This window comes from Chaetodon trifascialis, chromosome 14 (assembly GCF_039877785.1).
Source record: "Chaetodon trifascialis isolate fChaTrf1 chromosome 14, fChaTrf1.hap1, whole genome shotgun sequence".
Lineage (NCBI taxonomy): Eukaryota > Metazoa > Chordata > Actinopteri > Chaetodontiformes > Chaetodontidae > Chaetodon > Chaetodon trifascialis.
The window spans coordinates 11,144,514-11,172,010 of NC_092069.1; the positions used below are offsets into that span (position 1 = coordinate 11,144,514).

Below are 27,497 nucleotides of genomic sequence, written 5' to 3' on the forward strand. Positions count from 1 at the left end.
CCAAACTAAGAATTTCCAGAATTTACATGCTCTTCGTTAGATGGCATAATTTGCATTCTCTTGTAATTGTGCTGCTTCCTTGATTATTAAATGATCACCCTAATTAGAGAGCATAATAGGGTTAATCAGACTCTGCTCATCACACTTATTATTATTCCTGCAAAAAATGAAGGAAAAAGATACAGTACTTGATTAATTATATCAGCCTTTTCATCAGCTGGGCTACCATTCCCCCCTGTGAAATTAATATCATGTTGTAAATGGAAGGAAGGAGCTGGCCGGACACAGACAGATGAAAGATTTCACTCAAATTAATTAAGCACTAATTATGCTGTGGGAGTTGGGAGCAGTTTGCATAATGAGCTCTATCAAAAGAGATCAGTCATGGAGAGGAGCTGTAGAGTTTCTATACAGCCTTTAGATGGTACACAGACACCACTGCACAGCATGAAGAGGGCTAGCGGAGAAGTGGGAAGAGGGTTAAAGCACTTCAAGGCTCGAGTCGTGAGGGTGAGGAGTGTTTTGTTTGGTTTGTCAACATGCTGTGAACCAGAAGCTTCCTGGCTTGGCATGTTTTCCGCCACAAATGTGGATCATTTCATTCTCACTTAAAGATATAACATCTGTCCTGGGGCTATGGGCCTTTTTTTCCTTTCATCTTAAGCATCAGATAATGAATTCCCTGCTCAGGCAAGAGGCAATAAGAACAAAACGTCCCTTTAAATTCGAGCTTATCACAAAAAAACCTGCATCCACACTCCAGGGAGCTTTAAAGACCCTAATCACCTCTCACTCCAATTCTTCTGGTGTTCAGTTATTGTTGATCAGGGACTATACTGTGGCTATCTATTTAGTCAATGGGAAAGGGGATTAAAGACAGACAGAAACTCTCTATGTCTTAATCGACTGTTTAATCACAGCCACTGTGTAGTGTATGGAGTTGAGTTACTTGAACTGATTTGTGCCACAGCAGCAGCAATCATGCATAGGCTAATCAAGGTGTGCAGCCCAGCACTGCCCTTCAAGGTCTCCGAGTGGAATTACAAAGACTATGATTAGTTAATCAAATGAAGAACCCAATGTCCTTTCTTTATTTGTGTATACACCTTATCTAAATGGAAATTGTATAGCTGAGGCACTTCCAGAAGGACACATCTACATGTGAATGATCGTCCTTGAGCCCTCGCCAGTGAATACAGAATAAGACCTTTCATTCCCAATCATCGTGTTATGGCATCATGGAGACTTTTACATGTCTGAATTACATCTGTTGTCAATGCTCACGTGAATGATGCAATCACTCAGTCTGTTGTGAAGTAAATCAGGAAGCACTAGACGGAAACTCTTCAGATACACATGCTGATGTGAGGCAGAATGTCAAGACTGTATCATTCTGCAAGTGGGAAGCACACAGGTGGAGGAAGTGAGGCAGCTTACTGATATTATATGGGAAAAAATACAATCAAATGTGCAGAAGGCCTGTGTGTATGTGTCAGTTCACATGGCACAGATATAGTTTTTCTCTGCATATTGAACATTTTTAGGTCCTATATCTTGGTATATTAAAAATGGTAACCGCCACTGGTTCTTTAAAAAGTGGGCTCTGGGGGGTGTACTCCAATTTCAATCATCAGGGTATCACGCTGCTACTGTTAGGGTGCTGGAAAGGCTAGCTATAAGCAATGGTCAAACCTCAGATCCAGGACGAGGAATGCAGCATCCATCCAGAACGTGGAGCAGTGGACCAGCTTTTCACCCTTGCAGGGCTGCAAGGGGGTTCATGGGAGTTTGTCCATCCAGTCTCCATGTGCTCTGTGGACTTGGAGAAGCCCTACGCCCATTTCCCCATGGAATGCTGTGGGAGGTACTGGGGGAGTAATGGGTACCACTGCTACGAGCCATCCGCTCCCTATATAAGCAAAGTGGGAGCTGTGTCTGTATTCCAAACACAAAATCAACGACGTTTCCAGTGGGGGGGTGTTTCTGTCAGACCCTTCTGCTGGTGATATTCATAGGCAGGGTGTCAAGGTGCAGCCGGTGAGGAGGAGGGTGTCTAGTTTGGGGACCTCCGAATTTCATCTCTGCTTTTTGCAGATGACGTGGGTCTATTGGCTTCATCAGACTGTGACCTTTCAGGAAGCACTGGGGCGGTTTGCAGCTAAGTGTGAAGTGGCTGGAACAAGATTCAGCTCCTTCAAATCTGAGGCCGTGGTTCCTCCCGGAAAACACAAGCTTTGGGTAGTAACCCCTTTTATGGCCTGGGAACCGTTCAGGATCACTCAGGAGGAGAAGGAAAATGTTTGGATGGATGGATGGATGGATGGATGGATGGATGGATGGATGGATGGATGGATGGATGGATGGATGGATGGATGGATGGATGGATGGATGGATGGATGGATGGATGGATGGATGGATGGATGGATGTCTTTAGGCAGCATTTGCTAAATACACCTTATCTTAATAACCTTATAGCTAATATAATGTGTAACATTAGTACAATGAGGGATGACTCGTAAAGCAATATGACCAGTGTTAGCAGGCAACAACACTAGACAACGTACTAGTGTGTTTAACAGTGTCTGTCGCGTGTGTGGTGTCTGAGAGAAGGTATTTTCATGGGGCTGTTTCTAAGTTTCTATATTATGCTGCTTTGGGACCCAGCTAGCGAACACGAAAAGGAGCTTTTCCATGGATGGTTAACATAATGTTTATCTAATTGGCTAGCAAATGATTCGCCTTTTAGGCAGACATTTAATAGCTACACATTGGGCATAATTCGATTCATGCGTGCATCTTATATTGAAATGCTCATGCTAAGGATGCAGAGATGGTTGAAGTGCGGAGATGTCTAAATAAAAAGGTGCTGCCATCTTTGGGTAGCTCTGTAGCTCTCCTTGTCAGTAGCCCATAAACTCAAAAGGTTCTATTTTCTGTACTAATCTAATATTGTACTTTTTGTGGCAAGAGATTTGATTTAAGGGATAGACCCATGTCAACTTCTGATACGTGGGAGAAAACAATACATTGATGTGCCCCATAAGGCTAACCAGTTTTGTATCATAAGCATGTATTCAAAATGTGCCCTAAATTGCATTTAGATAGATTTGGATTTTATTATAAAGTCATTTTTTTTATCATCAAAGCAAACCTTTCTTGACCACACGTCCTTCTGTCAGACATGCTGTTAGACATTGTGACTGTTGTTCCTGAAGAGAAAAGACTTTCCCTCCATTGCATTGTGATAACTTCCTTCTAGGGGCGACAGACTTGACCTGCTCACTCCTCCTAGAATCACCTCTATTATTTGTCAGTGACAGCAGCCCTTTGGAGGGGTGGGGGCCTCCCTGAAAGATACAGGGTCGTGGATGTTCCAATCCATCTCTGTCTGCCAAACGATTGATTGTGATTTAGTGCGTGGGGTAGGAGATGGTGGGGTTCCATTCTGATGAGCGATAGGTGGGAACCCTTTGACTCCAGCACATGGCAAGCAGAGGCAGCGCTATGATGAGGGGTCAGAGGCAGCTGGTGGGGGTAACTGGGGTGGATCTGGGGGCTGGATGGAGGCAATTGGGGGTTTGCATGGATCACAAGAGAGAAGGTGTTAGAGATCCAGGACAAAGACCCCCAACGAACCGCCAGAGTCTATCACGTAGCCCATCCATCACCCATCCAGCTTTGCGTTTAGCATAACGTTTGCCAGCTAATCTTTACATCATCAGTGATAATGGAGATGATACTAAATACTAAACTATGAGGCCATACAGAGGCGGCATAATACCAGCTGGATGAAATTAATGTCTCAAATGGAACCTCGCATTAAAGGGTTACTTTGAGGAGGTACAGGCTGAGTGACGTTTGTTTGAACATCAGTTAATGGTTACACATGAGTGTGGAGCTGGCTGGATGCTTTGAGATGATCAGCTTCCTCTATTTTTAATTCTGAATGAAACTACCATGAATCTGAGGGGATTTTCCCCATATTGTGCTCTGAGAAAATCAGAGGAGATATTGGCCCTGATTAGGAGAATAAAAACTTGTCTAGTGTGAAGAGGATATGCCTGATGTCCCGTCAGCTGTTCTAATTTCCCAGTTCTCCTCCAAACATCACAAGACTCCGATATGCATAATAAACACTATCTGACTGGAAATCAGAGGGAAATGGCTTATGGTTAGAAGATAATAAAATCTTTAAATCACAATACTCAGGAGCAAAGTTCAGAAGGAGTATTCTTCCCATTCTTGACTGAGTTTCGTCTCCCAGCTCAGGTCTGGTGTTAGACACAAGCTGTCCTTGGATGGATGTTAAGCCCAGCCACAGCCTCGCTTCAGTGGGCCGCTCTGGCAGCTTAGCTCCATAATCAACCTGAGAGGCCTCGTTAGGGCCAAGTCTCGAAATTAGAAGACAGACATTGAGTGGAATTGATTGTGGAAATGTGGTGTGTTATACTGGATTTTTTTTTATACAATGAGAGCTTTACCTGGTGGTTATTTTAAATCACATTGATCAAAAAATGATTTCACTCATAATTTACACATATATGCAGTACTTCAAAATCACCTAGCAATAATTCCTCACGCAACACCAGTGTTGTGAGGGCAGCAGTGAACAAAGGCCGGCATATTGTCAATCACAGGAAGCTGTGTCAGCCAGGTGAATGCGTAGCCTGTAACCTGATCTGCTGTTGACAGAACAGGGACAGGTGCTCCAGTCAAACTAATCCATACATGCATGTTAGAGTCTAGGTCATCCATTAAGGCAGATTGATTCAAAGCTTTAAAAGACGACTGCTCAACAATCCCGGACCGGGCCTCTGCTGTTGGCACAATAATTGCAGTAATGCAAGATGGTCTGCATTGGAAAGGGAAAGGAATGTTCAGTGTTTGCTCAGCTAATGCTGGAAACATTGTGTCACACAGCGGACAAGGGAACGTCCCTGAAAATGATGTCTGAACTTTATGAAGGGAAAATTGAATAGCTGGGTGGTTTGTCAACTGAAGCATTTAGGAACACAAAATATACCTCAGCTTTATTTAGCTAAAGACTTTGACTTGCAAAAAAAAAAAAAAAAAATATCCAGGGCTTGATAGCAGTAGGTATGATGTGGATGTGTGGGCACTTATTCTCATAGCTTGCATACCCATTTCACATTATTGCCTTGAGTGAAAAAAAAAGAAAAAGGAAAACACCATATAAACCAGAACTCACTTTGATTCAGTGTTATTATCAGACCCACTCCCATGAGGCCCCAAATGCCAAATAAAGGTTTACAGGCAGAGGCCAGACATCTGCTGCTCTCTGATTGGTTGACAAGCCAGCAGCAGTCTCACCTGTTATCCACAGCCCAGTGCATGGTAAACACCCTCAGTCAGAGCTGCTGGGAGAAGGAGCCCATCTGGTCAGCAGTATTAACAACCAGCTCTTTAACAATGGCTTTCAGGAAAAGGAGAAGGGCACAACAGGCTATATCAGCCAATAAAAACAGGCAACGCATGACATTTAGCGCCTGATGCGGGGCTCAGCAGTATACAGGTTACCTACTGTCCGCACCAGCCCCTGGCAATAAAACAAAAGGCAATCTCACAGAGCGGTGGGGATGCTGTGCGTAAAGCCGCCCCTTTCAGTTCTTGATCTCATAATTTGTGTGTAAATATGCAGACAGAGCATAAATTCAACAAGCATGACGGGAATCATTTTCATGTGAACATCATAGAAGTAAGAAGGCAACACAGTTATGGAACACTATTATTCTCAGCTCTTCATAGCCTTCCCAATGAGAAAGCGTCAGTGCATCCAAGGTGGGAACACTATGACAGCTCTTTTTCTTTTGTGAAGAACAACTTTTTTGCACATATAACGGAATATATTAGAGGCTGATGGTAGCAGAGAGCAAGATTCAAACATCTCACTGTGAAAGTAAAAGCGCAATCACTGCAGTTGTGCTTATTTGACTAAACAGTGCCATCTTGTGTTCAACTCACAAGCTCTGGAAGGCGCAAGTGACACGAAAAACATAAATACTTGTCATTTTTATTAAAATAGCTTATCTGTTGTTAACGTACAAGTATCTCATGACAGAGGATTGTGGACTTTTTTTTAATAAATATTGCGCACCATTTTCTGAATATTTTCATCATTTTGCACACTGTTCAGTGCTCTGATGCAGCTTTTTGTGGAGCCATGCTGCAGCTCAGTACACAATAGAAACCCTCATCCACAAACTGGCCTCTGACATTAGAAAACAGGGGTAACTCTGGCTTATTAGATATTTGATGCTGCTCTATTTTTACTACAGGCCCCACCTGGCACACAAAGGATGGAGATAAAGTCTCTAAATAAATGAGACCTAGGGAATAGTAAGAGGTATGTGAAGATAGAAAGGTTCGGAATGGAGTATGAACAGCAAGCAATGGGCTCTCTACAGCTGCTGGCACTAATGAGGATAATTACCCCAGTAATAACATTAGCCTATCTGAGGGAATGGAGGGGAAGGACAAGTGGTTGTGTTTGTGTGTGTGTGGGTGGATGTGCGAGCGTGTGTGCGTGCGTGTGGTTGCAGCATGTGTGTGTGCGTGCACAGCAAGCGCGTGCCTTTCCTTCTATCTCACTTGCAGTCTCTCCCTCATTCCCTGAATCTCAATATCTCTTTGTTAGCCCACAATAATTGTATTTGGGCCTCATATCCGCCATATCAGATTCGAGTTTGTACAAGGTAATTAGCAGGGGAAGGGAAGCCTCCACACCAGGAGGACAAATGCCCCCATGACATCATTCTGGCTCCACTGTGGAGGGGAAGCTTCCCCCTCCCCACCCTCTCTCTCTCCCTCTTCCTCCTCTTCATCTTTCTTGTCATTCAGCTGTCAAAAAAGAACACTGAATAGGAGTAAAAATGTAGCGGCAAGCGAAAGTTGATGACATTGAAAAGGAGGAGAGTTGGATTAAGAAGATAAAGAAATGAGGAGAAGAAGGAAAGATAAAGGGGAGTAAGGGGTGGAAAGTGATTTGAGATGAGATGGAGGGCTGTGTTTTCGCCACAGGCCCGTAATCTCCAATCAGCTTTGACTAACAGACAGCGGGGGAAAGTTCCTCGCCGTTAATGCGGCTTGCCATTCAGAAGGAGCCAGTGTATCCAGCTGGGAGTCAGGGGATGAGGGGAGGATTAACTGGCACTCAGGTGGAGAGAGATGAATAGAATCAGATGGAGGCCCTGTGGATGGTCACACCCTCTCTCGCTCCATCCATCACTCTTTTCTTTTTTAATCAGTGAATGTATGTACTGTATATTTTAGAGTGGAGTAATGGAAGCAAAAGCAGATTTGATGTTTCTAATGAAAAGACAATTATTCCTTTCATACGACTGAGCAGCTGTGACTGATAAACATCATGCCCTTTAATTTCTAATATCTTAGCTGATCCTCTATGGTAGTATAAAGATTTTTTTCCTCAGGCCTCCTTCTTTGGTCATCACTGCCTTCATCCAGATGATCAAAGTGCTCCTGTTCTTCCTCAGCATGGTAAGAATACACAGTATCTTTTAAAAAACAAAGAGTAAAGAAATGTGTTTGCAGCTGCTGTAGCTCCAAAATCAACAGTATGATGCTCAGAGAGTCACACACAGGTTACAGGTTTGGAAGAGAATAGACCAAACCCTCAGAGCCAAACATGACGTCATGCCCAGTGTAGTTAGCCAGGTTCCTAGGGCCATGAAGGATATGAGGAGCTGTGGCTGAGGGAAAGGAGTACCTCAGGGTTCAATACTAAGGCCTCTAGCAAGACAACTATACACATGAGTTGTAATCTTATGTGAGAAAAGAGTGCAGTAACCAGAGATGCAGGGTCCTCTTCCAGCAAGCTTGAGGGTTTCAAACATTTTGGTAGGTCCACCCATTTGAGCCACATACAGGACCCCTTTCCTGGCACACACATGTGGGGTCTGGCTCAGCCCTGTGTACCCCCTTTGGCATTGGCCATAGAACTTCTGAGCCCCATCTGGGTCACACTGCTGCCCTTCCACGTTAGCGCACCGTTCAGCATCCACAGTCATCCTGCACCCAACCTGCAGGGCAGCCGTCAGGCACTTGGGAGCAGAGGTGCTGGTCGCACTCCCTGGAGCCGGAGTGGCAACCCAAGGGAAGTGTGGAGCCATACACTCATATGCATATACAGCCACAAAGGCAAAGCTGAGTCATGCTGCTGACCTGCATCAGCACACCGAAACAAACGTCCGAAACAAATGTCCTCCTGAGGTATGGACTTGAAGGCACACAGCCCCAAAATGAAACTGTAAGATCATAACAAACGGAACAAGATTTATAAAAGAGATAGCAGTGCTGCTTGTCTGCTGGTCTCTGACACTCAAAGAGTCACATGTTGTTCCTCCTTTGAGTTTTAAATGTCTCCTTCTGTCTCCTCTCCCTTGTCCTCTTCTGAATGGTCGTATTGGTTTTTGTTATTACCATGTACTCCTACTGAATTATTTTGCCATTTTGTTTTCCCTCTTGAGATTTCTTCATCAGCTCTGAGTTCTTTCTAACAAAGACAGCATTTGCAGAGAATGAAGCGAGCAAACTTCATCTCTGAGGTATCCGACTCCATCTCATTTTTCTTTCATCCCAATTCTGCTTCCTTTCTTCATGTGCCAGTGTTTCTGGGCAGGGCAGGACTGGTAAACAGGCTTCAGAAATGGCACAGGATATAAAAGAATCCTGCTCAAACTGCACTTCATAGAAATGTAAGGGAAAACAACAACTGTCTGTACGAACATAATTAACACAGTATATGTTTAATATGCATTATTTAACATACAAGCACCTGAAGTTAAAAGGAAATGCAGTTTATAAGCTCTTTGTTTATTGGTGTAGTGTGAAATTCACAGTTTTTGAAATATTTCCTGATGGTTTCCTGATTATTTCTGATGGTATTGTTGAGGCTGGGCACCAGTATTATTCTGGGAATGGAAAATCTTGTCTGTGGGAAAGGAGGCAAATCATTTTAAGAAAAACATAAATAATATGTAGATCAAGATACAAGGTTATTGTGGTGTGTGTATGTGTGTGTTTGTTCAATCACAATAAGTCTATTCTCAATTCAGCTATATTTGCACAGCCATCACTTTGACGTTACTTACTAATTAAGCCAATATTACAAATAGATTTCCATGTTTGAACTGACTTTCTAGATACTGACCTTTCTAGTTATTATTCACCTTGAATGAGGCCCTTCCTGGGCGCCAATCAGATGGCAGCCCACCGCTCCTGGTCTGCCATGGAGGAAGGTGACCAAGATGGGATAAAGGCAGAGGACAAATTTCACCAACTCTGCATGGCGTGTGTGTGTAATGTAGTTGTTGTGTGACTAATAAAGGGGATTGTCCCTCTGATTCTTCTTCTTCTTCTTCTTCTTCTTCTTCTTCTTCTTCTTCTTCTTCTTCTTCTTCTTCTTCTTCTTCTTCTTCTTCTTCTTCTACACTGTGTGATCAGTAAGGCAGCTTCACAGACTGAGAAATGAATATGATGAATTTTGTGATGGCATGTTGTAGTTATTTTATTCTTTGTTATTTCCCTCAATCTTTTCATGATCATTTTATGATTACAATTTAGATATGGTGTCTTTCTTTGTAATTGTTGATAATAATTGATCAAATAAAATAACTAATAATATAAGACATATACCTGTATACTGTATATCTCTAACATGCTTTGTGTGTGTATTTCCATAAAGCAGTTTTTATCTGCAATAGATATTACAACATTCGTAACAAAACAAAAAAAATCACACTCCTATCCAACGAGCCCTTGTTGTTATTTGCTTATGTACATCTTCTGCATGTGCAAACTGGCTGAATGGACCTGGCATGTTGTAAATGTGTCATATAAGTGAACTTTTTTTTTTTTTTTTAAGTATTTAAGTAGTTTTACTAAGGTGAGTAGTTTAACTAAGCTGGACTTGCACGACTGCATTAAGTTTCACTGCCTGGGTTTCCGTAATGAGTTACGTGGCACTTTTCATTTGCCTTCCGGTAAGTTTGAGACTGTACTCAAGGTGGATGCGCTACACAGTGACATCCCTGTGCAAATAGTCGAAGGCGTGGCTTTATTAGACGGCTGTCGACGTCATGGTATGTGAGGCGTCCACGTACAACGGCAGAGACTCTGGAGGACGCGGGATGCCGCGACAACGAATGCAAATCCGTTTTATACTTCAAAATAGTAGTAGAAAACTGAATTATGCTAAGATTAAGACAAGCTCTATTGGTTGCTGTGGTTATCACACAAAGTGTTACATCAGCTTTTGATTAGTCGATTTAGGTCACAGTTAAAGCTAAAGTGTATTTAACGTTGTGCTGTGCAAAAAAAGGAGTGGCGTGCCCTTACGCTGAAAGAAGATGCACAGGAAGTCGTGCGCTATACATTAGCTTAACTCTGTTCCACGTTTCACAGGAAGTAAAGAAATGTCTGAAGGAGAGAGGCGAAACTTCACTAATTGAACTGAAAGGTACAACCTTCATTCAATCTCCACACTCACTTTCTCAGCTTCTACTGACCAGGTTCACCAGCAAACTCTGCCGTCAACGACAGTTTACGTTTTTACCGGGAAATTCAGTAAGTCTGTTTGTTGTTACCCTCAGTCATTTATTACGATGTGATCTCATTTTGACAGTTTGGCAAGAAAGTTGTACCTTTACTCACTCTCTTAGACTTTAATTTAGACTTAGGAGAACTGGCAAAGATGCAGTGGGAAAACAAAATGACAGTGAAATTAAAAAAATAAAAAATAAAAATAAAATAATTAATTTCGGTTTCAGAAGCCCAGAATACAAGGAAGGGAAAATTAGAAGAGTGTTAAGGATATAGCTTGGATGGCATGTAGTGATATGTTTACGAGCAAGCTGTATTTCCGTGTAGCATTCAATAGTGGCATGTGATGCGTTCACGGCAATACTTTTGAATGGAATTAAATCACAAAACATATTGTGCAATTATATACCTTATTTAGAGTCTGTAAAGCTTCAAGTATGCTCCCTCAAAAGGTAAGAATGGACTGAAAGCGATAAAAAGTATCAGTTACAAACTTTTTAACTTTCGGACACTATCATTGTTTTGTCTAGTTAGACAGGTTAATGCCTGAACCTGCTGACGTAAGGACAATATGGGCAGGTCACAAATCTGCCAAGTCAGCTAACAAAGCTTTCAGGTGTGCTCAAATGAACTCAGATAAATACAGTTTCTGTTTCTCAAGAGCATGTCTGGAGTGTGGTTTTCAAGCTCTGCTTCTGTCGCAATCAGGAATCACAGCGTGCCCACTGGGATAAGATAACCACAGCAGGATTATGAATGGAGGCCTCTTTGTTGTGTTTGACAGGTGATAGAATGGCAGAGAAGGTGCTGGTCACAGGTGGAGGTGGCTACATTGGGAGTCACTGCGTGGTGGAGCTCATCGAAGCAGGTTTCCAGCCGGTTGTAGTGGATAACTTCAGTAATGCTGTAAGAGGTAAGGCTGATGAATACGTTACCATAAACCTGGCTGTTCAAAGTGTGTGTTTAGTGCAGTGATACTTATATCTGGTGTGTGTGTGTGTGTGTGTGTGTGTGTGTGTGTGTGTGTGTGTGTGTGTGTGTGTGTGTGTGTGTGTGTGTGTGTGTGTGTGTGTGTGTGTGTGCACGTGACTTCCTGTGAATGGAGGAGAAGGGGATGTGCCAGAGAGCATACGTAGGATAGAGAAACTCCTGGACACCAGCATTGAGTTTCATGAACTGGATCTTTTGGATCGCCCTGCCTTGGAAAAACTCTTCAAAAAGGTCAGAAAGTGAACACGGGTGATTCACTGAAATGAATATTATTGACTGACTGCTGGCAGATTTCGTCTTTGGTGGATGAAACAATCAATCTGATAAAAACACCCCTAAGTTCTGGCAGTGACATAATTCCACGCTCAGCTTTAACAGACTGTGTAGGGTTGTTGTTTTTTTTTTTTTGTATCAAAGAATGTCCCCGCTGGCCACCATACATTCTCAGATAGCACTGAAAATAGGTAGTGTGACATGTGCTATCATACTGCATGTACATATTAGTTGCAGAAAGTCCTTCCAAATGGCTCCTACCCATCACACATGTCTTTGTTCTGTATGGATCCGTGTTGCAGCACTCTTTCAGCGCGGTGATGCACTTCGCTGGCCTGAAGGCTGTTGGGGAGTCGGTGGAGCAGCCGTTACGCTACTACAGAGTCAACCTCACCGCCTCCATGAACCTGCTTGAGGTCAGTTCTCTCCTCCCCTGATCTGCTGTTGTCTGTCATTATTTGCACCCATCTTCATCTTTGTTGGCAGAGTGCATGGCATGATCATTTGATACTGGATTGGCTAATTCTAACACCGCACCCCCATGGCTTTTAATGCGTGGAGCTCACCGTGTCCGCCAAACTCAGCGTTTGTGCCTTCTCCTAAGATGTGTGTGCGCGCTCTATCTCACCGGCCGCTGACTGTGTGCGTGTGCCGTGTTTGTTTGCATCTGCATGTGTCCCAGGTGATGCAGGCTCACAAGGTGCGCAATCTGGTCTTCAGCAGCTCAGCCACAGTGTACGGAGACCCTCAGCACCTTCCCATCGACGAGCAGCACCCCGTGGGCGGCTGCACCAACCCATACGGCAAGACCAAGTACTTTATTGAGGAGATGATCAAGGACCACTGTAAAGCTGAGAAGGTACCAATGAGGAGGTAGAAAGGCATTCACGGATAGATAAAGACACATAAACGGTGCATAGTGCTTCCTCATTGCCTCTGTGTGAGCAGGACTGGAATGCAGTGCTGCTGCGTTATTTCAACCCAATTGGAGCTCATTCCTCTGGTCTGATAGGAGAGGACCCTCAGGGTATCCCCAACAACCTGCTGCCATATGTCGCCCAGGTACATGAACTGTCTGCCAAATACACAGCTAGATCAGAGCCTGCACTGTTTGTTCCACTATGTGTTGCTTGCTTTGCTTAATTAATCTGCCTCATAGGTTGCCATAGGGAGAAGAAAGTGCCTCAGTGTGTTTGGCAATGACTATGACACAGTTGATGGGACAGGTAATGGCGACCTTTAATTGCAGTGCAGTGAGTTATTTGTGCTTTTCTCTTATGCGTGTAATCATTGCACGTCTTTATTCATGTTCAGAATCATAACAAGGTTTCCTTTCTCTTTCTAGGGGTGCGAGATTATATCCATGTTGTAGATCTGGCAAAGGGACACATAGCGGCTCTGAAGAAGCTGAAGGCCGACTGCGGGTGCAAGGCACGTTCGAGAAAAGGACAAAAAAGCATTTTAAAAGACATTTCAAGTCATTTTCTGCTTCACTGTGTGTTCACATTGTTCAAGTATTTATGGGAGTGCTGTCATGTGTGCGTTACTGTATCTGTAGGTTTACAACCTTGGAACGGGGAGAGGCTACTCCGTGCTCCAGATGGTGAAAGCCATGGAGAAAGTATCAGGGAGAGAGGTGAGTGACAGTAAATCGTCTTATGTGCCGGCGATTGTGTTGTGTCTTCAGAGAGTAACTGTAACAGAGTTGGCCAAACTAACACTGACGATGAACGTTGCTGGCCTCTGATCCACGGACGTTCCCGCTGTTTAGGCTAACCCTCTTTTTTTGTTGATCTTTTGCTTTATGTGTCCTCTCCACAGATCTCTTACAAAGTCACCCCACGTAGGGGAGGAGATGTAGCATCGTGCTACGCCGATCCACGCCTGGCTGAGAAAGAGCTGGGCTGGAAGGCCGAATTTGATCTGGAAAGAATGTGTAAGGACACAGACAATGCAAAATATATTACTCAACATCATCCGGTTCTCCAAAGAACTCGAGCATGTTGGCTTTATTTATTCTTTTATGTGCATGTGCAGGTGAGGATCTGTGGCGCTGGCAGTCCATGAACCCCACCGGATTTTCCAATGGCACAGCCTCTTGATGCAACTCCAGCCTTTATGTTCCTCTTCTAAATCATTGGGCCAAAGTGAACCATCAACTTCCTCATTTGTGCATATCCTGTAAACAAATGATGAGACATTCAGGGGAGCTGAATGCTTTAGGTTTTGTCATGTTTCATTTTCCTTTTGTTCTAGATTATTGTTATCTTATTCTCCAGTGACTGTTTACATTATACAAATCATGTAAAAATGCCTTTTTGGGTTCTGTGTGTCTTTTTTCAGATTAACAATTAATATTTTCTCTATCAAAGTACTGATTTGTGAGCCATAATAATGAAAGAATAAATGAATTTTCTTTCTGAGGATACTGAGGCCTTCATTTGCACTCCATTATGAAACTGTTTCAAACGACTGTGAAATGAGTTGTAATGAATGCTACGATGTTGAATACATTAAGCTAAATGCTTTAGGGAGATAAACCCAGAAGTATATCTGATTAAAAGATGCATTCACCTGTAAATATGATGAGGTTGGTGTATGTCAAAGTTATGCCAAGGCAGATTAAAGAAATCTGCCAGTATAATATGGTCAGGAGAGGGTTTGAGTGTTAGAAATCCCAACAGAATACACAAATATTGCTGGGTTTTGCAAGGCTGGGGTATTCGATGCTCAGCAGTCTGTCCATACAGTGCATTTAAACGGGGCACTAGGGCTTTAAATGGCTCCTTGAACCCTCGGGCACCCAGTTAATAAACACCCACGTCAGCACAGTGCTCCAGTCGCTCTAACCGGGTTTCGGTCTTTAGGGCTGAGCAGGAAGTGCCTGACTGTAGACCCTGGACGAGAAAAAAAAGAGCGCAGAAAAAAAGGCGAAATAAATTAAAAATGGATATGGTGGCGGACCTGGGGGCGAGTAGACTCTATCGGGCGCCGGGTGAATCAAGTCACCAGTGAGTATCGATGGGATTTTGTCAGGGGTATCACGGCGTGGGGCGTAAGCGGGTCCTGCCGACACCTCACGCCTGGGAAAGAGTCGCTGGGTTTGGGCAGGAGGCAAATCCTCCCCGCTGCTCGCTCCGGACCTCCGGCGAGAAGTGGGGGTGGTCTTGAGGATGAAAACGGGCGTATTAGCGCGTCTCGTCCCCGGCGCGATACGCCATGTGAATGTATGTATTTGTGGGCTCGCAGCTCGCTCAGTTGCTGGAGGTTTGTGTGTATTTTTCTATTGTGTGCTGGCTGGAGCCTGAAGTGGGCGTCGCTCCAGGACAGACTGGGCTGCTCCGGTGCGCCGCTGCCCGCTTTTCTCTCGCAGGACTGCAGCACTCTCATGTCGTTTTGTAGGTCGGCTGATGTCTGAATTAACGGAGGATGGCTCGGGGAAGAAATCAGACCTGGTTTCTCGTGACATGAGCAGCACTACAGAGTCTCGCGGGCGGGCGTTGCACCGTGGGTTAACGGGCGCTGTGCAGCCTGTCAGCGAGCGTCACATAATTAAACGTGAATGCGTGTCATTCAGAGTTTGCATGAGGATGGCTAAATAGGTAATAGTACAACGAGGAGAAGTATTTTGCAAATGAGGTTGCGGCATTTTTTCCCCCCTCTTTGGATGACACGTCCGGGTACTGTGCTTTATTTTCTCTTCCCATCAGCGTGCTGTGTTTGTAACCTCAGAGATCACATGAGCGCTTCTGCTTCCCTCAGGAATGATTGCAAGGTGCTGTCACCCGATGCCGTCTGACTGGAGTCGGGTGTAGCCTATTAGAAGAAGATTTTGATTTAAGGCTAATCCAGCCAATCACAGGGCACAATGAAGTCCGGGAGGGCGGGCCGTCCGCGGAGCTGGAGACGATCCAGTGCAGAAACAAAGAGGGGGTTAATTGACAGCTATTGATGGGGTGTTGCTGCTGTGTTTATGATGTGACCTGCAGTTTTAATATGGGGTCTGGAGCATTACCATTTATTAAGCTAAGCTGTCAATCAAAAGGTCAGATGTCCCATGAGTCACACTTGAGCAATGCATGTTTCCTTCCCTAATATGTAGGATTTATATTATTACATTATGTTAGGATACAGGCTGTTAATTCAGGATCATGATGATAGAACGGTCTCAGTTTCAGTATTGAGTGCCCACAAGGTCTGCAAGGCATCTATGATTTATTATTTTCTTGTAAAACAAGTTGGTCTTTGCCGCATAGACAGCCAGCGTGAGTTCTGTCATGTTGTCTCCTGCAGGCAGCCTCAGAGGTGGTTCAACACCGCTGACATCACAGTGGCTCACCAGAGCAACTTGCTGAAGCAGCTCAACCAGCAGCGCCGCCAGGAGCTCTTCTGTGACTGCAGCGTGCTGGTGGAGGGCCAGCTCTTCAGGGCCCACCGCAACGTCTTGTTCGCCAGCAGCGGCTACTTCCGCATGCTGCTGTCCCAGGGGCCCGACGGGCTGTCCGACTCTGTCAACGCCACCTTCGACGTCTTCAGCCCCGAGACCTTCACCGTCATCTTGGATTTCATCTACTCCGGCCAGCTGGACCTCTCCAGTCACAACGTGATCGAGGTGATGTCGGCAGCCAGCTACTTGCAGATGAACAATGTCATCAACTACTGCAAGAACTTCATCAAATCCTCCTTGGACATCAGTGTGAAAGATGAAGACAGTGACCGCTGCCTCAGCATGTCTGAGACCTGCAGTTTCACCAGTGGAGCAGGTGAAGAGACCTCAGAGCAGCAGCAGCAAGGGCCCAGCTCTGTCAGCCCACCACCAGCGCTCTGGACCCGGGACAACTCCAGATCCCATTCCAGCTTTATGGGGAAGGACTCAGATCAGGATGCATCTGCCTCAGCCCTGAAGACTAACCCAAGCAGCCCTGCTAATGAGCTCAACACAGAAGTAGAGGACCTGCAGGACCCCCAGGACCCTCTGTACACCTTGCCTGGATCGGAGCGCCGACGAGGCAAAGGGGGAACCAAGAGGAGAGCGCCCAACAGCACTCGCTCCAACCAGCATGAAGACCTGGGCATCCAGGAGGCAAGGACGCAGAAGGCTGAAAAGGCAGAGGAGCTGTATGCTACTCTGCCACCTATTGTTGGTGTTATTGGACACTTTAATAAAGGTGAGTTGGACTGTATGTGAGAAAATGGAAAATCAATAGAAGTGAGAAAAGGAACAACACGCTGCATCATAAGCAGACTGGCATGAGTGTAACCCTCAAAATCCAGACAACAAACACTTTTTCATCCTCTTTGCAGACTCCAACCCTATTATGCGCTTCAAGTGCCCCTTCTGTACACACACGGTGAAGAGGAAGGCAGACCTGAAGCGTCACTTGCGCTGTCACACTGGGGAGAGGCCATACCCCTGCCAGGCCTGCAATAAACGCTTCACTCGTCTGGAGCATCTACGTAGCCATTTTGAGACGGTAGGTTTATTCACAACCAGGAGGTGAAATCTGAACTGATATCAATTTCTGTCATTTAATAATGGCAGTAATGAAGCCTACACTCTAGGCTGTGGCATAGGGTTGTTAGCCTTTGTTATCTTCAGTGATATACTCTGATAACAGTGTATAATCAGTGCACTGATACACACTGATAACACTGATGCTCTCGTACCCATACGGCTACAGAAACACCATCACCAGTAACATAACCACGACTAAACGTTTCTAGTATTTGCAGCCACATTTTTTTTTATTCTTGTTCCTCCACAGATCCACCAAGCCAGGAAGCTGGTGTGCAGGAAGTGTAAGTGTCAGGTGACGGAGGACACCGGGCACGTGGTGTGTGAGGGCACACGACGCTACCGCATGTGCACCGCGTGCATACAGGAAGTGGGTTGTGATGACATCCCCATGGACAGTATAGATGGGACCAATGAAGAGCCGGCCCTGTTACTGGGGGTGGACGGGGAGGAGGAAGGGGACAGCAAGAGGAGCTGGATGGTAGCCGACGACGACGACCTGGCTGAAGACTCGGGGGCCGACCTCATCATCCAACAAGTGGATGACAGTGACGAGGAGCTGCAGTGAGAAGGAACCAAAGTGTGTGTGTGTGTGTGTGTGTGTGTGTGTGTGTGTGTGTGTGTGTGTGTGTGTGTGTGTGTGTGTGTGTATGCTCAAGCCATGCAAGAGAATTTATGCATAAAATATGTGATCCACCGATGTAAATACACACATTTCTGATCCATGAGTTGTCTATTAGTTAAATGCAACTGGTTAATCTTTACTTTCAGTGAGATTGTTTACCTTTGTGGCAAAATGGAATGCTTTATGTTAAGCTTCATAAAGATATGCAGTATCCAATGCATGCATATTCAGTGTTTCCTTTGCTCCAATTCCAGTTATATAATAATTATTTCAAAGATATGTGTTTTTAATATGCATGGAAGAACAGCTTTGCTCCTTTTTGGGACTCTCTACTTTGATAAAAGTTGGCGTTTGAGCAAAAGTGAAAGGAGAGTAATGGTTCTGCTGTTTCCCTACTCCCTGTAGGAGAAGTCAAGAGCAGGCCTTGTTCCCCAGTGTCTCACAGTTGCAGCGCTTTTTATGATTATGTTTGATTATGATATGCACTATGATATAAAGCCAATTATAATTTATTTGTTTTTTTACTTTTTAACACATTAAAAATATTTTTCTACGTTCCTGTGTCTGTGTCTTTCACCCTCTCAGTCTTTTCTCGTGTAAATGGAAAGTACAATCAAATCTTCTAAAAGGAAATGATATTAAAGGTATCAACGGAGAAATTAATGAAACACACAAATGCAATAACGTACAGGCAGATTCTGTGTTTTCAAAATGGAACTATGGCATTTTATTGTGTATACTTTTTTAATGTGATATTTGGAGAGATTATCAAATACCTGTATGTAAAGCCTTGAAGGAAAACACCAACACAGGTATGCTTTTTACAAAACAATAAATTCAAAACATTTGCAATGAAATCTACTGTGGTGTCTTTGCATTCGAAATACAGAGTGGCATCTTAAAAAGACAACTTTAAATAGTGTGTGTCCTGTCAGGATGAGTGAGGTCAACTTTAGCAGCACGTTAAAAAACATTAGTGGGATATATTGTACTGTTTTAGATGCATTCTTCAGGTTTTCTTGGGCAAATAAAGCTTAAACGGTCATGAGTGTTTATTTCCGGGCGGACTTCAAAACGATCTTTCATGTAACTTCCCGGTCCATAGATGGCGCCCTTGCGTTGCTTTTATAACCTGCGCGCTCTCCCTTCCTCTCCTGGCGAGGAAGACGTGACGTCACTGTGGAGGCTGGACCAACATGGCGGCTGTCATGAGGCTTGTAAACAGAAGCACTTTAAGTTCAGCGATGGGCCAGCAGTACCTGGCGTTTAGCTCCGCATCGAAGGTTCAAGCAGTGAGTTTTCTTGTGCTTTAATCTCTCAGCAGGTTGTGCTGTGCACTTTTAGCTAGCAGCCTGGACAGCTAACGTTAGCTGCTAGCGTCCGCTACGGTTAAACTGCATACGTTTGGTCACCTTCTACTTTGTTAGTTGGCTGCGTATCTGTCTTAACAGGCCAGCTATTTGTAATTTAACATTATCGAGTACAGCTACTTTACTAAATGTGGGTGTGTGTGCTTGTGTGTGTGTAGGCTGGTGTAAAAATAAGTCAAGCGCTTCCAGAAAAGGTGAAAATAGTGGAGGTGGGACCCAGAGATGGCCTTCAAAATGAAAAGGTAACGTTATAGATAAAAAAGATTTTTAATGTAATTACAGAGCAGCTTGTGCTGCCAGGAAATACCCCAGTCTAATGTTAAAACTGCTCAGCAACCCTCTGTTTTTAACCATCAGCGTTATATTGAGACAGAGCAGGTGCGGAGCTCATGTGTTAGGTAACTAGGTCAAATTATGCCAGCCATGTTTTTCAGGTGTTTCTCATATTCTTGCTTTTCTGCCTCCACTCTCAGACTATCGTGCCAACAGAGACAAAAATTCAGCTAATTGACATGTTGTCAGCATCAGGGCTGCAGGTCGTTGAGGCCACCAGCTTTGTTTCTCCAAAATGGGTTCCACAGGTAAGTCTGTACCCCTGAGCAATTCATATGAAAAGTGCTGACACACCCCACTGAGGGCTGTGCAGAAACTGCCGTGTAAAGGACTGGAAGTGTTTGTTTTTTGCCAGCACTAATCTAGTTTCTGTGCAAATGTCAGATGGCAGATCAGGTAGAGGTGATGAAGGGGATCTATAGGAAACCTGGAGTGTCTTACCCGGTCCTCACCCCCAACCTGAAGGGGTTTCAGGCTGCAGTGAGTGCCAAGCATCATATTCTAATACACTTTCCCAACAGCTACATAAACACACTGTATATCCAGCTTCTGACACTATCAAACATGTGTACAGAAGTTGCACTCACATGCCTTTTCCTCGCTCTTTCTTATCACAGTTGAAGGCGGGAGCTTCAGAGGTAGCCATATTTGGTGCTGCATCTGAACTCTTCAGTAAGAAGAACATAAACTGCTCAGTGGATGAGAGTTTACAGCGCTTCGACGAGGTTATGAAAGCCGCTAAAGAGGCTGGTGTGCGAGTTCGAGGGTAGGGTTACTGGTTTGTTCTCAAATGTCAGCAAACATGCAAATCATTGGAATTACAGGCTCAGATTTTTTTTACATCTGTTTCTTGTCACCACAGTTATGTGTCTTGTGTTGTCGGATGTCCGTACGAAGGCAAGGTGGCGCCTGAAAAAGTTGCACATGTAAGTTCTCAGTTGATACATGTTTACATTAACGTGAATGGTCAGATATCATATTCATCACGCTTCGCCAAAACTACAAAAAGCATAAATACTCATGCAACCAGCTCAAGCTTTGTCTCTTACCTTGCAGGTAGCAAAGCGTCTTTACTCCATGGGCTGCTATGAGATCTCTCTTGGTGACACTATAGGAGTGGGGACTCCAGGTAGCATGACTGAAATGCTGGAGGCGGTGTGCAGAGAGGTACCAGTCAGTGCCTTGGCGGTGCACTGCCACGATACCTACGGCCAGGCCCTGGCTAACATCCTTGTAGCCTTACAGGTCAGACTTGGTTCTGGTTATTTGAATCTGAAAGTGTCTTTGAATAATGCAGATGGTGTGATGAGAGCAGCCTCGTAGATGTAAGTTTCAAGGATTTCTTTTGTTTGTCAGATGGGAATCAGCGTGGTAGACTCGTCAGTTGCTGGACTGGGCGGCTGTCCCTATGCCCAGGGGGCTTCTGGGAATGTTGCTACTGAAGATGTCGTCTATATGCTGCATGGACTTGGGATTCAAACAGTAAGAAGTCACATTTTGTCTCTCTTTGGCCTATCCTAGTGTCTTTATAGTAGAGATTTAAGGCGCTGCTCTTGCTTTTCTGTTTACTTACACTACTGTTCAGAAGTTTGGAATCACACACCACAAAAGTTCCAAGCAGTACAGTCAGAGGCAAAAATACTTCTGAGCAACAGTTAATAAGAGTATAAGAAATCACCATGATCATCATGGAAAAATAAACTGGAAGTTTGGCATCAAAATCTGCCCGTTCCTGTTTCAGCGTCAAGTGCACAATAATGCCTGTAGCAAAGTGGTGTTAAATCAAATTAACAGGTGAGTTACTTGAGCAAAGCTATTCTTAAAACTTCAAAACAGAAACAGAAGGTTGGTCTCTGGGTACCAACTGTTGGAATTGGATCACCGAATTTCAGCTGGATATACTGTGGAGTAACGAACCAGTTTAAACCTATTCAGCTAACTCTACTACTCTACTCTAACCACTGAGTAGACTGCAGTGCGCCCAAAGAAAAATGGATTCCCAGAATATTTAGAGCCCAGTTGCACAGTTTCAGTAATAATATAAAGTCACTGACGCTGTTCAGGACTAAAAAGCAAATTTAAAATCAAGTGGTGTTTTCAACAGCATCCTCCCCCGTCGTGCTACACACTGGGGATATTGATCAAATTATTCTTCTTTTGGGGCCAAAACTATTTCAAATGTGACTAACACGTGTGGTGTTTGAATTATGATGTTTATATATATATGTGTTAAAATAGCCACTATTTGAAAGAAAGATGTGTAAGGTAATTGCAAACTTTTGAACATTAGTGTAAGTGAAAAAAGGAAGTTCGTTCTTTTTCTTTCTTAATTTCTCTAATCACTCTTTGAGGAATTAAATATTCCACCCTGTCACAGTTAGTTTGTGGCTCTATTTACTGTGTTCGACATAAGCTCCTTCAAGTCTGACTGTTTGACTTTCCGTCCTCACCTCAGGGAGTGGACCTGTCAAAGCTGATGGATGCTGGAGCTTTCATCTGTCGAAGCCTCAACAGAAAGACCAACTCCAAAGTGGCGCAGGCAACCTGCAAACTGTAGACGGAAGTCAAACCTCTGGGCTCTTTCACAGACTGTATGCTGCAGAGCATTCATATGACCTGGAGACATAATATTCTATTTGTTAGTTTGATTTATCCTCTACTGGTGTGAGAGTATTCCTTCAATATTTGGATGGTACTGACCCCCTCCTTCTCTTATTATGCATTCACTACATGATAGCATAGCTGGAACGGTGCCTTATGTAAAGTCAGTCTAATCATACAGATCCTACCTATCAAAAGCCATGCCTTCACCTGTTTCTTTAATAGTGTACTTTCATTACTTTCTGGCCAGTTGGTAAGCCAATGTGAAGCACACTTTGTTTGTAATAATAAGTGAACCAGTAAACGGTCCTGGGGATGGATGGACTCACTGTTGTGTGCAGTGATCAGTGACTTCAGACGAATCATCTATATAGGGATCACTCTTAATGAACTTCACCATTGTTCTTGCTTGAGAAGAAATGCTGATGTGTTTGACTTTTAAAATGTTTATTCTAACAGGATTTCGAGTTTTACTTTAATATGTTTAAGTATTTATTTTTAAATGACTGTCTTCATCTTCAACATGTACATATTCAACAAGATTGTGAGGTCTAAAAATAAACTCTATTTCATCAATGAAGTGTGCCACTGAGTGTCAGCATTGGGATGAATCACAGGTTCTGAAACATAGGTTTGGATAGTAAAACAAAGATTATTGCTAACATCAAGAATATTGAACCTTGGATTTGTTATCAGCATTAGTTCTACAAATATTTGTATGGAAAAACTGGTTTGAAGCCATTATTGCTCATATGAGGTACTGAAGTGAGAGCTTTTACAGTCTCCATTGTGATTTTACAGTTTGTTTCACAGACATGATTGTGAATGGATAAAAACTCTTTTCTTTGCCGCACCTTGTAGAAACCAGACTGACACGTCCGACAGGCAGCCTCAGATTCTTACTGCGGGACTCCACAGCCCTTTAAACTTGCATCATATGCATCAGAGACGGAGGACTGACATGTCACCGTGACTCACAGCAAAGCAAAATGGTTCATGCTCATGGTGATGGTCTGGGTAAGAAACGTCGTTATGAGTCAGCGGCAATGGAAAAATTCCACCCAAATAATAAGAACAATCAAACATCATGGAAGAAAACACACGTTTGTATTATTGTGTTTAAAATTATTTGTTCAATCGTGTAGAAATCTGAAAGTATTTTCCAAACGGAAACCATAAATAAAAATAACATCAGGTATTAATAAGCAGCCCTTAGACCAAACAAACACGTGTTCAATAAATTTAATATATTCAGTAAAAAAAATACAACACAAACAAGAGCAGAAAAATACATTTCCACCTGACGTCCACAGTGGGCATTAAGGACTCACAAAAAATGCGCAATAGTTCAACAAGCCGTCTGTTTGTCCGACCGCCCCCCCACCTCCTCCACTGTGCTTCAGCTCTAACAACACAGAATTACACAGCAGCATACCTTTCGCCTCATTTAAATCAACAGTGGTCTTGGATGAGGCGAGTTTGTGTACAAGCATGTCAAAACACAGGCAGTTTATGTACAACGTGTAGCCGTGCAGCATAAATCTAAGACCAAGACCATGTGCCTGCCTTCTTTAGACGGAAAAATATACCAGTGATATATGTATTTGGTCGCATTAACAAATCTTATTCGGGAAAAAAAATGCAGTAAAACTCTCTTTTTCTTGGCCAGTTTGCAAACCTTCAAGTATCAACTCAGCCATAACTCTATGACTTTGGAGTGTCGTCACTCCATTGCAGAATAGTTGACCTTTCTCCAGTGACTGTGGGTCATCAGGGCAACAAAATGCAATGACGACGCCGTGATTTCAGTTCAGTTAAATTAAAGAGATCACTGAAATGTGCATCTGACGTTCAATGCCCTGACACGCCACTGTGGACACTGCCAGGGAGGGCGAATACCTCTGCCAGGTGTGTCCTGCCTTCTTGTGTGCAGTGTTTCATTTCCTTCCCCTCCCGTGTCAAATCTCCAATCACAAGAAAGACAGAGAAACCTCAGTGGAATGTTCTAATGCCGGTGAAGGGGTGAAGCTGAAAAAGGTACACAAACCTTTATTGTATTCAAAAAAAGAAACCCACATATCATTAACAAATCAATTTGGCTCTGGCTGACTTGTAAATATTGTGGATGTTGACTTGGAAACCAAAGTTCAGGCGCTCAAAAAGAGTCTTGGATGTGGACACAGGGGCCCACAGGAAGAATCCAGTACTGATGACTCAGCTTCCAGGGTCTGACACATACTGTAGTTTGGCTCGTAGTTCTGAGTCTCTTTTCTGAGGTTTGTTATTGGCTTCTAGCACCAAGGACTGCTGATCTCTCGATCTTCAGCCTGGCTTTCGCTTCAGTTTAGGTCACGATGTTGAGGACAGATTAGGAGCAGAGGCCCGGATCTTCTCTTCGAGTTTGAGTCCAGACGGCCGGTATGAAGACTTGTACGCAGTCTTGAAGGACGGAGGCTTTTCCTTCAGGTCTGACCTCGCCGCAGCCACGTTGCAGTTGTTAAAGGGGTCGTCGCTGTAGTTGTCGTGATGCACGGGCATGTTGCGATTGCGCCTCTTCATCTTGTTTGCAATTCGCACAATGCGTTTGGAGATGAGATAAATGATCTCGCAGATGTTCAGGACGATGCAGAGGGCCGAAGCTCCAACCATGAAGTAGGTGAAGACCTTCTTCTCCGTGGGATGGCCGATGTAGCAGTCCACCTGGTTGGGGCAAGGCGCCACCTCGCACTTGACTAGTCTCGGCAGGTAGAAGCTGTCGTAGACGCGGTGGAGGATGTAGAGGAAGGAGACCTCGATGCCCGTCTTTACGAAGAGGCTGATCAGATAGGTCCACCACAAGCCGCCATGCTTCTTGCCCGTGTTGTTGTACAGCTTGCTGTTGTCACCATGCTTGGCCTTGTACTTGCGCTCGCGGTCGTCACGGTACGCCACGTGCATGACAACCATGAAGGACGGGCAGGTGACGAAGATGAGCTGCAGGGCCCACAGGCGGATGTGGGAGATGGGGAAGAAGTGGTCGTAGCAGACGTTGGCGCAACCGGGCTGCTTGGTGTTGCAGTCAAAGTCCTTCTGCTCGTCGCCCCACACTCGCTCCGCTGCCACCACGTACACCATCACCCTGAACACAAACACCACAGACAGCCATATCCGCCCGAACGCCGTGGAGTATTTGTTCACCCCACTGAGGAGGGCCTGGAAGGTCTTCCAGTCCATGTCCTTGGCTGTCAGTCAAATATGTCTTCCTTGGAACTCTTCTCCTGCTGGTCGTGGTTTGTCTTCAGACCTGGATGTGGCAGAATGAGGAATGGATTAACATGTTTTCATTGTCTGCTGAATATTCTGCTTTTACTCTGTGAACATATGTGTCAGTGGTGCTCTAACTCACTCCAGTTGGCTAATATAACAAAGAGCCTTCAGTTCGGACTTTTTAAATCTCTGAAAGTGAAAGTATCTCCCACAGATCAACCCAACCACTAAAACTAACACAAAGTTATGAGCAGGCCTCGAGCCAAACTGTTCATGAAAGGAACAAGTTGGGCCAACGTTATTAACACACTCACAGTTTGTGCACAGTTTATCTAAAACGCTGCATGGCTACTCCACAACTTTAATAAAAATATTTATCTAAGATGAAGAAAGCAATTACAGTCAGCCTTCTGTCGTCTGTTCTGTCTGTGAACATGAACGCACACATTTGAATGTGTGGGCGTCTTCAAAAAAACAAAAAAAAACCTGCCTTTTACGCACAGGCTGTCTGCGTTATTTGGACATTCTTTCTTTATAGGTTTGGCTCTTTAACGACATATGGCCCTTGTACCTTCTTGGTGTAAATGATCGTTTCATTGACCGCCGTATAAACGTCTGAAGGCGCTCTCTTCCATTGGCTGCGATCATGGACATATCCGAAGCTGTACTCATCTTAGACACATCAAAACTTAGTTACAGTGAGTTTTTCCACTTACCAAAGAAAGTGTTAGTCCATATTTCGTTGAAAGACACGCGATGACATATATTTCCAGCTTTTTTTGTTGCTCCGATGTCCTCAAAGTCCTTTTAACGCACAGATTTGGCTCCTCTCGTCAGGTATGGAAGCGCCGCGTTGAGAAATGCGCCTGTGGGTGTGGTTAAAGAAGAAAGACTGAAGTTGCCTCAGATGTTTTTCTCTCTCCCTCCCTCTCTGCCTCTCTCTCCCAGTCATACGCCACTGTTAGGTGGCAAATCAAATATTTTTTCATAACAGCTCACAGAAAACTCCCCTGGCACTTTGGAGACAGACCTAGACATCAACAGTCAGGTCTGGAGCCAGACAACCAATCACAGCCTTGAGACCACGCACGGTTCAGGTCTGACAACATGGGGACCACCAGGGGCCCTTGTAGAAAACTGAATAGAGTAGATTCAAAAGATGAGTGTGTTATATGTCCCTACACACACCGCAGACAGACTCAAATGACAGTACATCTGACAGCTCGAGACTTCTCACACAGGGGGAAATGGTGGAAAGTATCTTCTAAGAGGTGTTTGCGTTGGCTAAAAAGTTTGGAGATGACAGATTTAGGCTCATTGTTTTATATTCCATGTTTCCAGGAAGGACTGTCTCCCTGCCCCAACGTGTTTCTGAGTTCTTCACATACGTAAGAGGAAGACACACCCTGAGGTGAATGCATTTTTGTGTTGTCGTGCATGTCCTCAGCCTCTTTTTGTTGCAGGTTTCCTTAAGTATTGCTGGGCAGCATATTTTCTAGTATGTGGGCCGTGGGGAGGGGGGTTCAAGTGAATTTGCTGTTAAAAAGTATTACATTTCCTGTTCCTCTGTTATTTATTTCCTGTTGGGCTTTTTTTTTCTACTTTACGTGGAACGCTCAAAGAGGTGTATTGTGTTTCCTTCTATTATTTTTTTTAAACCGAGCTCTTCTCAGATGTCTCAATTCGTGAACTCCCAGCACTTCAGAGCTCGTCCTCATTGTCAGATCACACTGTGGCTTTTGTCTCCGCTCTCCCATTATCCCATTTCACAATCAAATGTTTCACATGTTTCGTACGCAGATAAGATGTCCCAAACAAACTGAAGGACAGTGTCTCTGTTCTGTAGGAAAACAGCCCATCGTTAGCGGTGTTGGAATATCAAATATCAGCTTGATCAAAAATGCCACATCTGTGCCAGAGCTTGCTGGTTCTTGCAGACTGGTGTCTGCCTTTTGAGCTATTGAAA

The 27,497-nt window shown here is 44.2% G+C and overlaps 4 protein-coding genes across 8 annotated transcripts; 3 read left to right on the forward strand and 1 right to left on the reverse strand.

Annotated features, from left to right (window-relative positions):
* The first annotated feature begins 10,413 nt into the window (after positions 1 to 10,413).
* Positions 10,414 to 14,267, forward strand: gale (UDP-galactose-4-epimerase). Of its 4 annotated transcripts, none has more exons than XM_070979227.1 (11): positions 10,414 to 10,602; positions 11,363 to 11,491; positions 11,684 to 11,799; positions 12,144 to 12,257; positions 12,524 to 12,700; positions 12,790 to 12,903; positions 13,001 to 13,067; positions 13,187 to 13,272; positions 13,400 to 13,477; positions 13,663 to 13,777; positions 13,879 to 14,267. In XM_070979227.1, exons 2-11 carry the CDS (start codon positions 11,371 to 11,373, stop codon positions 13,941 to 13,943), a joined length of 1,053 nt encoding a protein of 350 aa, XP_070835328.1. In that variant the 5' UTR covers positions 10,414 to 10,602; positions 11,363 to 11,370; the 3' UTR covers positions 13,944 to 14,267. The 4 variants fall into 4 exon arrangements, with proteins under 4 accessions (XP_070835328.1, XP_070835330.1, XP_070835329.1 ...); XM_070979229.1 differs by having other exon boundaries at positions 11,687 to 11,799; XM_070979228.1 differs by having other exon boundaries at positions 10,444 to 10,495.
* A 331-nt stretch (positions 14,268 to 14,598) lies between these two features.
* zbtb8a (zinc finger and BTB domain containing 8A) lies at positions 14,599 to 18,835 on the forward strand. 2 transcript variants are annotated; one of them, XM_070979563.1, is made up of 4 exons: positions 14,599 to 14,852; positions 16,135 to 17,009; positions 17,146 to 17,315; positions 17,607 to 18,835. In XM_070979563.1, exons 1-4 carry the CDS (start codon positions 14,788 to 14,790, stop codon positions 17,922 to 17,924), a joined length of 1,428 nt encoding a protein of 475 aa, XP_070835664.1. In that variant the 5' UTR covers positions 14,599 to 14,787; the 3' UTR covers positions 17,925 to 18,835. The 2 variants fall into 2 exon arrangements, with proteins under 2 accessions (XP_070835664.1, XP_070835663.1); XM_070979562.1 differs by lacking the exon at positions 14,599 to 14,852 and having other exon boundaries at positions 15,894 to 17,009; positions 17,607 to 18,542.
* A 305-nt stretch (positions 18,836 to 19,140) lies between these two features.
* Positions 19,141 to 22,589, forward strand: hmgcl (3-hydroxy-3-methylglutaryl-CoA lyase). Its single transcript, XM_070978451.1, has 9 exons — positions 19,141 to 19,273; positions 19,510 to 19,593; positions 19,825 to 19,932; positions 20,069 to 20,164; positions 20,302 to 20,450; positions 20,547 to 20,610; positions 20,741 to 20,929; positions 21,041 to 21,166; positions 22,140 to 22,589. The coding sequence occupies exons 1-9, from the start codon at positions 19,178 to 19,180 to the stop codon at positions 22,239 to 22,241; spliced, it is 1,014 nt and encodes a 337-aa protein (XP_070834552.1). The 5' UTR covers positions 19,141 to 19,177; the 3' UTR covers positions 22,242 to 22,589.
* Positions 22,590 to 23,523: 934 nt separating this feature from the next.
* On the reverse strand, positions 23,524 to 26,401 carry gjb3 (gap junction protein beta 3). The gene is made up of 2 exons (XM_070978452.1): positions 26,248 to 26,401; positions 23,524 to 25,568 (listed from the first exon to the last, which is right to left on the reverse strand). Exon 2 carries the CDS (start codon positions 25,496 to 25,498, stop codon positions 24,635 to 24,637), a length of 864 nt encoding a protein of 287 aa, XP_070834553.1. The 5' UTR covers positions 25,499 to 25,568; positions 26,248 to 26,401; the 3' UTR covers positions 23,524 to 24,634.
* Positions 26,402 to 27,497: the final 1,096 nt, after the last annotated feature.

What these genes read in the sequence shown, in the direction of transcription:
- gale (XM_070979227.1), top strand. Translation starts at nt 11,371, where the DNA reads ATGGCAGAGAAGGTGCTGGTCACAGGTGGAGGTGGCTACATTGGGAGT. An exon ending in CCTCCATGAACCTGCTTGAG is followed by an intron (nt 12,258 to 12,523) that starts GTCAGTTCTCTC and finishes CATGTGTCCCAG; the next exon opens with GTGATGCAGGCTCACAAGGT. An exon ending in ATTTGATCTGGAAAGAATGT is followed by an intron (nt 13,778 to 13,878) that starts GTAAGGACACAG and finishes GTGCATGTGCAG; the next exon opens with GTGAGGATCTGTGGCGCTGG.
- gjb3 (XM_070978452.1), bottom strand. Translation starts at nt 25,498, where the DNA reads ATGGACTGGAAGACCTTCCAGGCCCTCCTCAGTGGGGTGAACAAATAC.
- hmgcl (XM_070978451.1), top strand. Translation starts at nt 19,178, where the DNA reads ATGGCGGCTGTCATGAGGCTTGTAAACAGAAGCACTTTAAGTTCAGCG. An exon ending in ACATCCTTGTAGCCTTACAG is followed by an intron (nt 20,930 to 21,040) that starts GTCAGACTTGGT and finishes TTTGTTTGTCAG; the next exon opens with ATGGGAATCAGCGTGGTAGA. An exon ending in ATGGACTTGGGATTCAAACA is followed by an intron (nt 21,167 to 22,139) that starts GTAAGAAGTCAC and finishes TCCTCACCTCAG; the next exon opens with GGAGTGGACCTGTCAAAGCT.
- zbtb8a (XM_070979562.1), top strand. Translation starts at nt 15,962, where the DNA reads ATGTTAGGATACAGGCTGTTAATTCAGGATCATGATGATAGAACGGTC. An exon ending in TATTGGACACTTTAATAAAG is followed by an intron (nt 17,010 to 17,145) that starts GTGAGTTGGACT and finishes TCCTCTTTGCAG; the next exon opens with ACTCCAACCCTATTATGCGC. An exon ending in TACGTAGCCATTTTGAGACG is followed by an intron (nt 17,316 to 17,606) that starts GTAGGTTTATTC and finishes GTTCCTCCACAG; the next exon opens with ATCCACCAAGCCAGGAAGCT.